Source organism: Danio rerio, chromosome 10 (genome assembly GCF_049306965.1).
Source record: "Danio rerio strain Tuebingen ecotype United States chromosome 10, GRCz12tu, whole genome shotgun sequence".
NCBI lineage: Eukaryota > Metazoa > Chordata > Actinopteri > Cypriniformes > Danionidae > Danio > Danio rerio.
Window position 1 is genome coordinate 30,886,381 of NC_133185.1, and position 15,453 is coordinate 30,901,833.

Here is a 15,453-nt window from a genome sequence, read left to right on the forward strand (position 1 = left end):
GTTATTAGACATGAGTACTTAAAATTATTAAAGTATGTTTAGAAATGTGCTGAAAAAAGTCTTCTCTCCATTAAACAGAAATTGTGGAAAAAATAAACAAGCGGTCTAATAATTTAAGGGGGCTAATAATTCTGATTTCAACTGTATAAATATATATATATATATATATATATATATATACATATATTCTTTCATTCATTTTCTTGTCGGCTTAGTCCCTTTATTAATCCGGGGTCGCCACAGCAGAATGAACCGCCAACTTATCCAGCAAGTTTTTTTTTACGCAGCGGATGCCCTTCCAGCCGCAACCCATCTCTGGGAAACATCCACATTCACACACACACACACACACTCATACACTACGGACAATTTAGCCTACCCAATTCACCTGTACCACATGTCTTTGGACTGTGGGGGAAACCGGAGCACCCGGAGGAAACCCACGCGAAGGCAGGGAGAACATGCAAACTCTACACAGAAACGCCAACTGAGCCGAGATTCGAACCGGCGACCCAGCGACCTTCTTGCTGTGAGGCGACAGCACTACCTACACTGCCTCGCCCTCTATATATATAAATAAATGAATATATATATGTATGTATATATAAATATATATATATATATATATATATATATATATATATATATATATATATATATATATATATATATATATATATTATTATTATTATTATTAAAATGACCTTTATTATTAATAATCATGGGGGACCCCTGATAAATAAGGGACTTAGGGACCGAATGAAAACGAATGAATAAAAATTAATATCAATATTAAAATTGTTGTTGTTATTAAAGAAAAAAATCAAAGGGGTCTAATAATTCAACTGTATTTGTCTGTATCTAATATTATTATTAAATTGATAGTATCTCATATTTTGAAATTTAGACTAAATAAGATTTCTTATATACCTTTTTAGACACATTTAACTCTCAATTTTCTCTAACATTTCAAGTCATTCTAATTTAAAAGCCTACCTGAACAATTTGATTTAATATTTCATTTATTCAATTAAATTCATCTTTATTTCTATAGCACTTTTACAATGTAGATTGCGTCGAAGCCGCTTAACATAGAAGTTCTAGTAAAGTCCAGATTTAGAGTTGAAGTTCAGTTTAGTTTAGTTCAGTGTGGTATAAACTTTACTGTTGAAAGTGTTAACACTAAAGCGAGCAAATTCGTGCATGCACAGCTCCACAACTCCCAAACCAAGCAAGCCAGTGGAGAGAGTGGTAAGGGAAAAAACTTCACCAATTGATGAAGTAAAGGAAAAAAACCTAGAGAGAAACTAGGCTTTGTTGGGCATGACCATCATTCCTCTAGCCAAACTTCCTGTGTGGAGCTGCAGTCTGAGCGTGGGAGGCTGGAGAATGCTGAACGTCTATCGTGGAGAACTGCAGGTGTGAGTAGGTCACCAGCGGGTAATCGGGCTGGCCCACTGGATCTTGCGAAGACTTGTCTGTCACTTTTATCTTTCAGGAATCAGTCTTCATAGTGTGTATTAACGAGCTGCAAAAATGGAGTGTTATAAATGAGAATAGTAGTTATATAAACAAACATGAAAACAAACATGTTAAGCATACAGTATGGGTGCTTATAACAAGATGTCTAGTGCATGGCGAAGCAGTGGTACAGTAGGTATTGCTGTCGCCTCACAGCAAGAAGGTCGCTGGTTCAATCCTCGGCTCAGTTGGCGTTTCTGTGAAAAGTTTGCATGTTCTCTCTGCGTTCGTGTGGGTTTCCTATATGTGCTCTGGTTTCCTCCACAGTCCAAAGACATGTGGTACAGGTGATTTGGTGAATTGTTAAGCTAAATTGTCTGTAGTGTATGAGTGTTTGTGGATGTTTCCCAGAGATGGGTTGTGGCTTGAAGGACATCTGCTGCGTAAAAACGTGCTAGATAAGTTGGTGGTTCATTCTGCTGTGGCGACCCCAGATAAATAAAGGGACTAAGCTGACAAGAAAATGAATGTGTAGAGCATTAAAACAAGAGGAGTGTGTCCTACAGGTGGTTGTCACACACTCATGCATCATACCATTATGCGATGCATTGTGTGTATGCTTTACTAAACAGATAGGTCTTTAATCTAGTTTTGAACTAAGAGAGTGTGTCTGAGCCTCGGACATCATCAGGAAGGCTATTTCAGAGTTTAGTAGCCAAATGAGAAGGCTCAATCTCCTCCAGAAGCTTTGAGCTCTTATAGAATGGGTTGGATTGTAGCGAGATTGCTTAGATAAACAGGAGCTAGATTATTAAAAGCTTTATCGGTTAGAAGCAATATTTTATAATCAATGCTGAACTGATAAGGAACAGACAGCCAGTGTAATGGACAATAAAATTGGGGTGATATAATATTTTCTAGGCCTGGTAAGAACTTTGGCAGCTGCATTTTGCAGTAACTGAAGTTGCATTTAATACAAATTTAAGTTTCCAGTATTTCTAATCTATGTAATGGTTCATTATTTGGACTTATTTAAGCTTTGGTTCCCTCTAATAATTCTAACGCATGTAATGAAATATCTAATCTATTCAATATAATGTTTTGGCTATTTTTATCTTTCTAAAGTTCACTTGTAAACGTTTATATGTAATACAAGCGCACTTTCACCTTAAAACATTTTACTTATGTTCTCTCTACCCCTTTAAAAAAAATTAATAATAATTTTAAAGAATGTCTATGGTGTGCAAATACTTCTTGCTGTGTTTGCAATTCTGCTTTTCTTTATTTTCCAGCTCTCATTGCTTACACTCATTCCCCGGTGCATTAACAACATGTTTTACGGTATGTCCATCTTGGGGACGCTTGAAATATGCCTGAGTGAAATGCGCATAACGCATTATATTATTTTTTATTATCTCATATTTTTACACTTTGCTAAAATACATTAATATAATCCAAGTCGTTAAATATAGCTTTAGCCCATTAATAAAGGATAAATTAAGAAAAACGGAAAAGAGAGGTCCATCAAACGGATGACGTGTTACAGCGGGTCCCTGGGTCTTCCGGGTCAGTGTAAACAGTGTGCGGATCTCTCATACAAACCTGTAAAATGTAAGTAAAGACGTTTATCTTGTAACAGCACATTATTTTTTGTTATGTAATGTCTATAATCTGTTAATAAACTCTCTGTATGCATCAGGTCGAAAGTAACGTTTAAAATCACGCTGACGTCGGACCCGCGGTTACCATATAAAGTGTGAGTGACACATCATTCAACATGTTACACACCATCAATATTAACATTCCCCATTTATTTGTTTCATTCGCCTTGATTTGCTAAATGCTGTTGGTTTTACTAGGAACGTTTGTGATCATGTGGCAAGACTGTATTGTTTGGGGAGCTGACTTTTTCCTTACTTTCTTAATTCGTATATTAATTTATTCATAAATCTTTTTAATAAACGCGTGATCTATTAAATAACAATGACCCAACTGATTAATTAAATATACATGAACGGTATTAATGTTTTTAGCACAGTGTAAGCTCAGGAATGAGTCACTCCATGGTAAAATATGTCATGTTTTTATGTATAGAACCATATATTTCCCCATGTTAACTTATCACAGTGCATCAAGAGAACTGTTTTGTGTTACAGGTTAGTTAGGTGTGCAGACATTTTAATATAACTTCATAAAACTCAGATCAATATTCTTGTTTCATTTTGTTAATGCATTTAAGGCTGTATTGTATATATATTCTTTACTGACATTTGCATTACAGTATAATTCAGAACATGCATTCAGCAAGTAAATATGTCGCCATATGTTGGAGAATAAAATGTTATATTATTAAATGTTAAAGGAACAAACCCCTCTTTGTAAATAACACCTTGAAAAAAATAGTGTGCATAAAAGTATTTAGCATTTACTAAGCAGCGAGATTTCCCCCTCAATCTGCGAGAATGAAGACCATTCTCAGTAAGCAGACAGTGGACACCCCAGACAATGTCATGCTGTCCCTCAAGGGCCGCACAGTTACCATTTAGGGACCCAGTACTGTTCTCTACCAGTAGTTCAACCACATTAACCTGGAACTCAGTCTGTTGGGCAAGAAACAGAAAAAAGCTGCGTGTGGATAAGTGGTGGGTTAAAAGAAAAGAGTTGGCCACAGTCCGCAGCATCTGCAGTCATGTCCAGAACATGATCAAGGGGGTCAACCTGGGCTTTCAAAATACTATCTGTATATGACCATTTTCCCATTAATGTGGTCATCCAAGAGTCTGGCTCACTGATGGAGATCAGAAACTTCTTGGGAGAGAAGTGCATCCACCATGTCCGCATGAGGCAAGGAGTTGTGTGTGCAGTGTCTGCCACTCAAAAAGATGAGTTGGTTTTGGAGGATAATTACATGTAGCTGGTATCAAACTCAACTGCTCTGATCTAGCAGGCCACCACTGTGAGAAAGAAAGACATCTGAAAGTTCCTGGATGGGATTTATGTCAGCGAGAAGGGCACAGTGGTGGAACAGCAAGAGGACTAAATTAGTCTCTGTAAAATCTGTCAATAAAGACAATTCCATTTTTTTAGTAAAATAAAAAAAATTACTCTGTAGTGAAATTAACCGTTATAATGTAACAAGGAATTGGAAGTAATTCATTTTTAAAAAGGGATGTTTTTTCTCCTCTTTAATTCATACTTGGACATAATATAATATAATATAATATAATATGAAAATCAATCTTTTGTTTACAGCAATGTTTAAATTTTCTGCTTTATGAATGAACATAAATTTTAAAAAGAAAGCTTTTTCTTTATCATAAATATAATGTGATTCTTATTTGGCATAAAATTAAAGTTAGCAGTCAAACAGCGCATTTCAAACATTACAATTATACATCCCTGATGAACATTTCCAAAATTTCTCATATTTGAAGTGAATGCTGCAAAATAATGTCTTAAATAATGGTTCTCTTAAATAATTTAATCAAATAAAACATACAATATATGGTCAGTGAGGCAGTTCGTCAATAATTATGTGGAATTTTCATGTTTGTGCTGCTGAACTGAATTTCTGCCTAAAAAATAAAAATTATATTTCCATTTTGAGAACAGGGTTCCTGCGGGGTCTTAAATTTCAAAAACAAGCTTTTAGGCCCTAAAAAGTCTTAAATTCACTGACATATTGTGCTGTAGATCTTAAATCATTTTAAAAAGGTCTTAATTTTCATCTGTCCAAGTAAAGCTACCCAATCGAAATGACATCCATCAACAATTCATCTCAATGAAACTTTTATTTTTTATATATATATATATATATATATATATATATATATATATATATATATATATATATATATATATATATATATTTTTTTTTTTTTTTTTTTTATTTATTTATTTTTTTTTATTTTTGCAAAAAGATCCAATTTACAAGCTGTTTGACTTTTTTTTTTTACAGCAATTTCTCTTCATTAAATTCTCAATTTGGACCAAAATTCAACAAATGCATATTTTGGATTATTTATGTCACTGTCTAAACAAATTAACTTTTAACAATGTAAAACTTATAGTTTAAAAAAGTGTATACAACAAAAGTTTTCTTGTTTTGACACTAAATATTGCACTAAGAAATAATAACATTATTCATTTATCTATTTATTTATTTTTGTGGCAACCAACCGGGCCATTATTAAAAAAAAATTACTAATGTTTAGCCCTGTAAAAGTCTAAAATTTATGTTGTAATGGGCTTAAAAGGGTCTTAAAAAGTCTTACATTTGAATTTAAGAAACCTGCAGAAACTCTGGAGAAAACAACCTTTATAAAGATGTGCGCTGTGACTCAAATCTACAGATGCAAATAGATCAAATATAATAAAAGAATCGCTTAAATGTTTGTTCTTTCCACTAATCCTAAAAGATGACATTTTATGGAAGCAAAGCAGTGAGAAATCTTCAAATTGGTCAGTGCATGAAGCAGAAGGTCATGTCTTCCCTTGTGACAGTTGCTCTTAGTCTGTTTACAGTATTGATCGCAATCACTGCTGTGGTCTGTAATAATCTATAGATGTCATACTGTGTCTGACGGGTCGGCAGATGCACATGCTAAGTGGGTGAGATTGCTCTGTCAAGGGCCATTCAAACAGACTGATTTACCAACTTGGCTCTAAACACCCGCATTGTTGATATACAGTTGAGGTCAGAATTATTAGCTCCCCTTTTAATTTTTTATTTTTTTTTAAATATTTCCCAAATTATGTTTAACAGAGCAAGGGAATTTTCACAGTATGTCTGAAAATATTTTTTCTTCTTGGGAAAGTCCTATTTGTTTTATTTCGACTAGAATAAAAGCAGTTTTACTTTTTTTTTTTTTTTTATTAACCATTTAAGGTAAAAATTACTAGCCCCTTTAAGCAATTTTTTTTACTGTCTACAGAACAAACCACCGTTGCACAATAACTTGCCTAATTACCCTAACCTGCCTAGTTAACTTAATTAACCTAGTTAAGCCTATTAATGTTACTTTAAGCTGTATAGAAGTGTCTTGAAAAATATCTAGTCAAATATTATTTACTGTCATCATGGCAAAGATAAAATAAGAAATAAGTCAGTTATTAGAAATGAGTTACTAAAACTATTATGTTTAGAAATGTGTTGAAAAAATTAGCTCTTTGTTAAACAGAAATTGGGGAAAAAATAAACAGCGGGGCTAATCATTCAGGGGGGGCTAATAATTCTGATTTCAATACACACCAGGCAATTTGGATGGTTTTTACAGTTCAGGTGACTAATTATATAAATGTAATTTATTAGACCATTTAAGAGATCAACGGGTTAAATATAGCAGAAGATCATTTAAAAAAGCATCAAATTTATTTTTAATGCTCGGATTTGGAAGTGAGCTAGTATTTAGGGCGGCACTTGATTAACATGGCATTGTGCACTTCTGAAATAGTCACATCGCAGGATATTCAAAGTCAAGAAGAGATTATTCAAAATCAAAATGACTATCATAGGTGACCAAGCTCCATACTTTGAGATCAGTGTAATTTTACATTAATTGCAAAGTTTTTCCATTGTTAACATTACAGTTTAAAATTTGCAAGTGTTTAAAGGGATAGTTCAACCAAATAATAGAATTTACTTTAAGGTTTTGTTTTAGGTTTTGTAACATGTTGATCTTATTGTGTTTCAGATTAAGTGTTCCTGAGAGCACACCATTCACAGCGGTTTTGAAATTTGCAGCAGAAGAGGTGAGTTGATGGCATAAACATGTTATTAGCTGATATTTTGTTACTTATTTAAACCGTAATAAAAATTTCTGCATGATGGTAATCTTCAAGGATGATTGTCTTATTACTCTTCACTTCTTGAAAGTCATTGATTAAAAATGTTTATATTACGTGCATGGATCATAAACTTTTGCTCAGTTTTATCCTATTGATTAAATAAGGCTTTTCTGGTAATGATTTATCCTCTTTCTAGCATAAATCAGACTTATCTTGGTGTCCACAGCCTTTCTTGTTAAAATCAGAACAGGATCAATGCAGAATCTAATATTTCATGCTAGTGGAAAAGTCATTAGAATTAGAGATAATGTAATTCCAATAACCAATATCGGAGCTGGTACCTGTACTATAAAATTTTAATAAAAAAGAAAGGAAGGAAAAATGCAGTTCACAGTAGATGTTCAATATTAAATTGTATCAAATACAGAATTCATTATTATGTTAAGTGATATAAAGAGTTATTTATGATTACATTTAATTATAATTGTTAATAGCAGTAGTATTTAAATTATTAAAAAGAAACTATCATGAGAATTATCAGCATTTTAATATTATAAAATGCTGATAATTCTATAAATAAGAATATAAATATTCTATAAGAATATAAATATTCTTTTATATATATATATATATATATATATATATATATATATATATATATATATATATATATATATAAAAGAATATTTATATTTTACCAAGGAAAATTCCACAGTATTTCCTATATTATTTGTTTCTTCTGGGGAAAGTCTTCTTTTTTTTGGTTGTGAGGCTGGAATAAAAGCAGTTTCTAAAAAAAAAAAAAAAAACGTAACAATTTTAAGTTGAATATATTAGCCCTCTTAAGAAATATACCCATGTTTGATTGTCTACAGAACAAACCGCTGTTATTCAATAACTTGCCTAGTTAACCTAACTAACCTAGTTAAGCATTTATATTGCACTTTAAGCTAAAAACTAGTATTTTGCAAAATAGGTTAAAAAAAATATTACATACTGTCATCATGGCGAAGTCAAAAGGAATTAGTTATTAGAGATTTGTTCTTTTAAAAGTATTATGATTAAAATGTGTTGACAAAAAAAAATCTTCTTTCTGTTAAGAAATACTTGAGAAATATAAAAATTTCACAGGAGGGCTAATAATTTTGTCTTTAGCTGTATATTACCCTATAGCTATAATTGAAAATATTAGGCATAAGTCTATCAGAAATGGCTTCAAGTCTGACAGAAGCTTCTTAATTTACTGTGGACTGTCTGGTCTGAATTAACGGCTGTATTCAAGGCACGCAGACCCAATGGCGGGATGACGTTGCAGATTATCTTGGGTCGTCGCTCCTTTTTTGACATAATGAAATGCCAACTCTGACAACCTCATAATAGGAAGATGTGATGCATCAAGTGGAAGCCAGAACAAATGATGAAGTGCCTTTTTAAAAAGGCACAGGCTTATTTTCACCCTCTTTTTTTTTGGCCTCTCAAAAATCCTTTTTTGTATTCCTGCTTCAGATGATTATAGTTATGTGATCATTCACAGATTTTTTCCTCTTGACAAGAACAGATAGAAAAAGTAGCCTACGGAGAATTAGAAACACAAAATCATCCACTTGTTTTTTTTCTGCCCAGTAATTCTGCATTTTTCTTCACGTCAGTTTTATGCTCTTCAATAGTGTAATAGAAGTGCCTTCAGGAAACCCAGAGAGTTTCAAAGCCCATTCTGAATGTATTTGGCCATTTTTTTATATAAACTTTTCTGTAGCTCTTTGTGACAGTTTCTTCTAAAGCTCAGCCCAGGGATGTCTTTTCTCAAACGTTTGAAGGTTTCTGTTCGACTCTTTAAATCACCTAACACAAACACAGAGTCGAGCTGAGGTTTTTCTTATCCCTACCTGACAGAACAACTGTGCGGTGCTGTTTATGGCTTGTGTCTGGCTGTCAGCATATGTTGTTGATTGATGAATAATAAAACTTTTCTTTTTTCTTTGATTTAAGTTTAAAGTGCCTGCAGCTACCAGTGCCATCATTACAAATGGTAAGTTGTTTTTATATGATGATGATGATAATGGTTATTATTATCATTGTCATTAGTATTAAGAGAAGTAGTAGTAGTAGTAGTAGTAGGCAGTGGCAGCCTGTATTTGATTAAACCTTTTAAACCTTTAAGCGTGGTTCTCAAACACTTGTCCCCACTTGTCCCCAAAGTAACAGTACCTAATTTCAGTGCATATAATATTTTATATATATATATATATATATATATATATATATATATATATATATATATATATATATATATATATATATATATATATATATATATATTTTTTTTTTTTTTTTTTTTTTTTTTTGGCAATAATTTTTGTAAAATTTGCGATTCTTGGCATTTTCTTTTAAACATTAACACTAAAGAATAACGTTTTAACCATTGCATTGTGTTGAACAAAATAGATGATATTTTGAAAAAGCTTCCACTGTTGAAAAAACAAGTACTATAGAAGTCAATAGTTATATTTAAAAAAAAACTCCATTTTTTGTTTAACTAAAGAAACTCGTAAAGGTTTGAAACAAGTGCAGGGTGGGTAATTAGTTAAAGCATTTTCATTATGTTCATTAACTGTCCCTTTAAATAATAAAGTGTGCTGTTACATTTAGTGGCCAGACTTACAAAAATACAGGGAACAAAAAACTAAATGAAAGACCCAAAACCACTGGACATCCTAATTTTTTTTTGTGGCTGTATTAAAAATAGTGCAACTACACTAGGCAATGTAACAAAACCACTAACTCCCACACGGTAATTTTTCTTTTTGCTGCCTTAAATCTTTTAGTTCAATCCAATAAACTTCGCTAGTCATATTCCCTTATTGTACACTTTGTATAACTAATGAAAATTAGTTGAAATGTCATAAATTATTTTAAAAACAAAGTAAAAGTAACAAAAACATTTGTCATCATTACTTTTTATCATATAATTTCTTACAGTGCATGATCTGGCCAATTTAATGAACTCCGTTAAATCTGTACCCACATCAACCATTTAGTGTAATTATACATATTTAATAGGAGACTTTAAAGCACTTTAATACTTCATGTTGAGTAATTATTGAAGAAATGATAACCACTACGAACGCATTACTCATATCTCACAACACAGGACAGTTATTGTAAATGAGTTGTCCTGTATTGTGGTTGTTCAGCATTTCAGCACGCCAGAGTGTTTCTGTGCTCTTGCCCATCTGTCTTATTCATTGATTGTCTTTAAGAATGATTGCTTTATGTGTGTATTCATATTTCTATGATGATGATGATGATGATGATGCTGATGTGATCATTATTTTTGTAGATGGCATTGGAATCAATCCGGCGCAGACAGCAGGTTGGTGTCACTACTTTACTCAACAGCATCTGGCTGTGATAAATGTCTTTTTTCCAGCTATAAAGTTTTTGGATATATCAGAATATCACACGAGAGTGGAAAAAGTGATGTCGTTTTTTTTTTTTTTTCATGTTCAGATGAATGCCTGTTTGTTTGAATCCACCTTTAATGCATTATCTGTGCATTGTGAAATATGATCCCTCATCTCGCACTGTTTACTTGCACGCTTCAGATTTTCCAGGCTATCCTTAGTTCATAATCATCTGCATGCAAATGAAAGGATCCTTCTGTTTACCGCCTCATATTGTTCATGATTATCTGCCTAGGGACCTTTTGTGAGATCGAATGATTTCCTGAGACTCCTTCAATAGGCTGCGCATGTAAATCTCACATATTGCCTAATGAATATTGATGATGCGCTTCAATTATACGATTCCCCATTGTTGTGAGTGTATTCCCCTGACTAAATGTTTCTTTACCGATGTTTTCCATCCTGCTTTACTTGTCATTTAAGACTGTAATCCATTACACGCTGTCTTAATAAGCAGTCCCAGTAGTGTTATGTATGTGTTTTCTTGCCTGAGTGCTGTGCTGTATGTAATCACAGAAAAAAATGACCTGTAATTTTTCAGACATGTCAGAGGTTGAGCACTAAATGTCAAATTTGCTGTAATTCATTAGTTTTACAGTAGCAACATGTCTATCCTGACCCAAGTACACTCTCAGAAAAAAAAAGCTACAAAAACCCATCACTGGGGTGCTACATTTTCAGATAGTACACTTGCTGATACACTACTCTCAGTTAGTACCTTACAAATGCATACTGTTGCCTTAAAAGTACATTTGTATACTATTAGGGTACACACAGTGGTGGAAAGAGTACTGAAAAATTATACTTGAGTAAAAGTACCATTACTTGCCTAAAAATTTAGTGCAAGTAGAGTAAAAGTATCTGTTGTAAATATTACTCAAAATATGAGTAAAAAGTAGCCCTTTCAAGAGTAGTGAGTAGTATGCTGTAAAAAAGGGACACATTTACATGTAATTTGTCCAATAACATTGTCAAATGGCTTTGATATTTGGTTGATTTTAGGTTGTGTTGGAAAGTGACCCAAAATACAACGTTGAACCAACGTCATTTAGACGTCAAATACTGATATTTATTCGTCGTTTGTGGCAACCGAAATCCAACATCCGATAGACGTCATAGTGGTAACATCCACACAACGTCAAGCTGTAACATTATTAGACGTTGATATTTGGTTGCTTTTAGGTTGGACGTTGTACATTGGCGTCGACATGACGTTAGGTTCTGATGTCAACCCGATTTCCATTTCCTTACAAATTGCATCTTGTGCCTGCTGAGTGTTTAAGGCCATTTCTGTCATCACACAGTAAACATCCGTCATGTTCTCATCAGTAAAATGCATCTAAACAGTCTCTGGCTCAATGCGTTAAAAGATTTTGGACATCTTCTTTGGACACTTTTAATGCTTCCAAAAAATTATAAATCGCCCGTGTCTTGAGGTAGTTCAGTATGATGTGATTTACCTTCTATGTGCGATTTGATTGAACAGAAATCACAGTACTGATTTTTCTAATCCCCATAGACAAAAAAAAATAAGTATAAGGGATTGTGCATTATGGTTGAAGAAAAGTAGTGCATGAAATGTACCGATACTGCATTAAAAAATATACTCAAGGGAAAGTAAAAGTACACATTTTTAAAACTACTTGGTAAATTACAATTTCTAAGAAAAGCTACTTAATAACAGTAGTTTGAGTATTTGTAGTTTGTTACTTTACACCACTGGGTACACAATTGTACATTTAAGAAATATGAGGTATACATTTTTGCTATTTAGGTATAAATATATACTTTTAAGGTACAAATGTGAACCTGGTAGCAGTGGTAGGTACAAAAGTGTATGTTTTAAAAAGGTACCACCCAAATAACCCTAGATATTTCTGAGAGTGTATGTAGCCAGTTTGGGTTATGTATTGCCTGAAGACATGTACCTTGTGAAGATGTACCTTATATAAGCACAGACTAAATATAGACTATGCTCAGACATCTAAATGGATTTCTTTTCTTATACTTTTCATGTTATTGCAGAGTTGCTGTTTAAATGCAATCCATAAGTCTTTACCTTGGAATATAAATGGTTCATGCCATATGTCAAAATTGAGCTGTAGAACCTTATTTATGTACTTTGGGAGGGTTTATTTTTACTAATAGTCAATCTACAATATCAAACTTACTTTGCTCCGTAAAGGTTTTGTTTATGAGCAAATCAACACTATGAATGCACACTAAAGGACAGACCAAAATCATGTCAGAGGCAAAGAGGAGTAATTTTAAGTCCATATTTAAACTCATGCCACAAGCAGAGAGTAATATAGTAGTGTTTAAAAAATGAAAAGAATAAAAATGAGAGATCTGAAAGATGCAGCACTTATGAACACATCTCTATGGAAATGAAGTGTATTTTTAAATGCAGAGCTCATAAACATCTCACCCTTTTGAAAAAAAGAGACTGTCAACGCAAAGATTTATATGTAATAAATGATATTAAGTGAGAAAATGTTACATTTTCTTGAGGCATTGCGTAATATATATCCAAAACATTTATTTTTCAGTGTTGATTTAACTGTGAAACAACTGATAACATTTTATATGAATGATTACAGTGATTTGATTTTATGCACATTTGTATTTAGGAGTAATAGGTGTCTTAATAATTTAGAATAAACTATTTAAATTAACATTCATGTATCTTGTTATTGTTCAGACATTTAGTAGTTTATTTTTCAGTGTGTATTAAACTGTGAAATAACTGCTAACATTTTATATGAAGGATTCCACCAGTAATTTGATTAATTGTCTGATTTTGCAGGAAATGTGTTTTTGAAACACGGCTCAGAACTACGAATCATTCCCAGAGATCGGGTTGGAGGAGGTCACCAGCCCAGGATGTGACTATCCAGTGGTTTTCTGTCACAGACGATGAACATACTTATGTATTTATTGTCCGGCCTTGAGGTCTCAGCTCTTAGCTGCTCTAAACAAGCAGTGCTGCAGCTCCAGATCAGTCAGAGGACCTCATAAATCTCACCAAGCTGCCACCACAAACACCCTTCCTGAAGACACACACTGGCAGAATATTGTTGATGTTTTGAGCACCAGAATTACTAGGTATTATGAGCTGTCAAAGAATGTTTAACAGGAATACATACATAATGCATTGCTTGTAAAAATGTGCATTATGACCTTTACCAGATAACAACAACATAATTGTCAAATGTCTTCTGCATGAATACAATAAATTGGATGTGCATTAAAGCCACTGCAACAATCTAATCAAAAAATAAGAATAATTCAGATAAAAAAATAGAATCAAATCCTAACATAAAAACTAAGAGAAAATGAAAACATACTTGATGTGGTCTTAATGCACATTTTATAAATTCAGTTCAATGTCTTAAATAAAATGTCTGTTTTAATGTTTAAAAAAATACAATTCCCATTGTCCATTTTGAGATGTGACAATTTAATAGAAAGCAACGTATTTTGGCTTGAAGTTTTTGCATTCTTTGTTTTATGGTCTAGCAATTTAGCTTTAAGCTCCTGTAGTAATTCTGCAGTTATTGAATGATTCATTGGATTTACTATTTTTTTAAAGGTGAATGGTTGCAAACAATTGATATGAGCTGAATTAAAACAAACTAATCAAATTTAACAATGTTCAACTTCATTTGTTTAAATTCAGCCCGTATCAATTGTTTGCTACCACTTACCTTACAAAAATTTAGTAAATCCAATGAATATTGTTTTTTAGTGCATTAACATCGATTCCTATACAAAGTATGGTTACTTAATCTCTAAAAACATAACAAATTAAACATTTTATAATGTACATACTTGATAAAATATGTACACACAAGAACCATTTCCATAGTTGTTAAAAATAGTGTTACATAAACCAATCTGACATCCAATTTCTCAAAAGTTGCTTTCTGCCCACTCAAGTCAGCGGTTGTGCCTTTTCATTAAGGCTTAAAATCATGACTTACTGCAAGACCTGAATAGTGCATCAGGCTAATGAATAGCGGGCCTCTACCTTTGCTTTTTGCACCCTCCACTTTCCCTCCTTCCCTTACATTACAGAGAGGCAGAGGCGAGGGAGGAGGAGGAGTGTCTGACTATTCAGTGTCATAATGGATCTTTCATTTGTTTTAATAAAAGAGCAGGCATGCTGTGCCCTTTCCGTGCCACTCATTACTGAGGAAAGGGGAGAAGTGCATTATAAATACAGCAAGGCCTACATTATTCAAACGCAGACATGTTACTCTGGATCACATTTGAAAAGGCATCACTTGCCTCCAGCCTCATTTAGCAGGAAGTGATGCGGTTTGTTCATTAGCCGGGAAAGAGCTGTGCTTTTATAGAAACTAACAATTTCATTTATGTGAGGAATGTCAAATTGACTAGTCAAAAAAAGTTACAAATATACTTACAGTACGAGTGTTCATGTCAAAAACATTAAAAAAGCATTGAATATCAAACTACATGCCTGCATGTAAATTTTGCTGCGTGTTTTCGTTTTTTTCACTTAATTTAATGTATGTAAACATAATCCATGTTTCAAAGCTTTAAATGGAGAAGAAAAGCTTCAGAAGTCTCCTTTATAGCACAAAGACGTAGCAATTTGCATAAATTAAATTGTGTCCCATTTGTTAGAGGACTACCTAAGCAAGCGAATGACAGAACTCTTAAATATTTATGTTTTAGTTTGATGTTGATTGTGTTATTTGCAGAGGTTTAAACAGAC

The 15,453-nt window shown here is 33.0% G+C and overlaps 2 protein-coding genes across 2 annotated transcripts; both read left to right on the forward strand.

The window, feature by feature from the left end:
- Positions 1–3,039: 3,039 nt before the first annotated feature.
- ufm1 (ubiquitin-fold modifier 1) lies at positions 3,040–15,187 on the forward strand. Its single transcript, NM_212627.1, is given in 6 exon segments — positions 3,040–3,072; positions 3,161–3,217; positions 7,155–7,212; positions 9,238–9,277; positions 10,589–10,621; positions 13,519–15,187. Coding segments are annotated over 6 exon segments (273 nt in total). The 5' UTR covers positions 3,040–3,070; the 3' UTR covers positions 13,602–15,187.
- LOC798685 (large ribosomal subunit protein uL6-like) lies at positions 3,913–4,538 on the forward strand. Its single transcript, XM_073914792.1, is given in 3 exon segments — positions 3,913–4,076; positions 4,078–4,187; positions 4,189–4,538. Coding segments are annotated over 3 exon segments (576 nt in total). The 5' UTR covers positions 3,913–3,923; the 3' UTR covers positions 4,502–4,538.
- Positions 15,188–15,453: the final 266 nt, after the last annotated feature.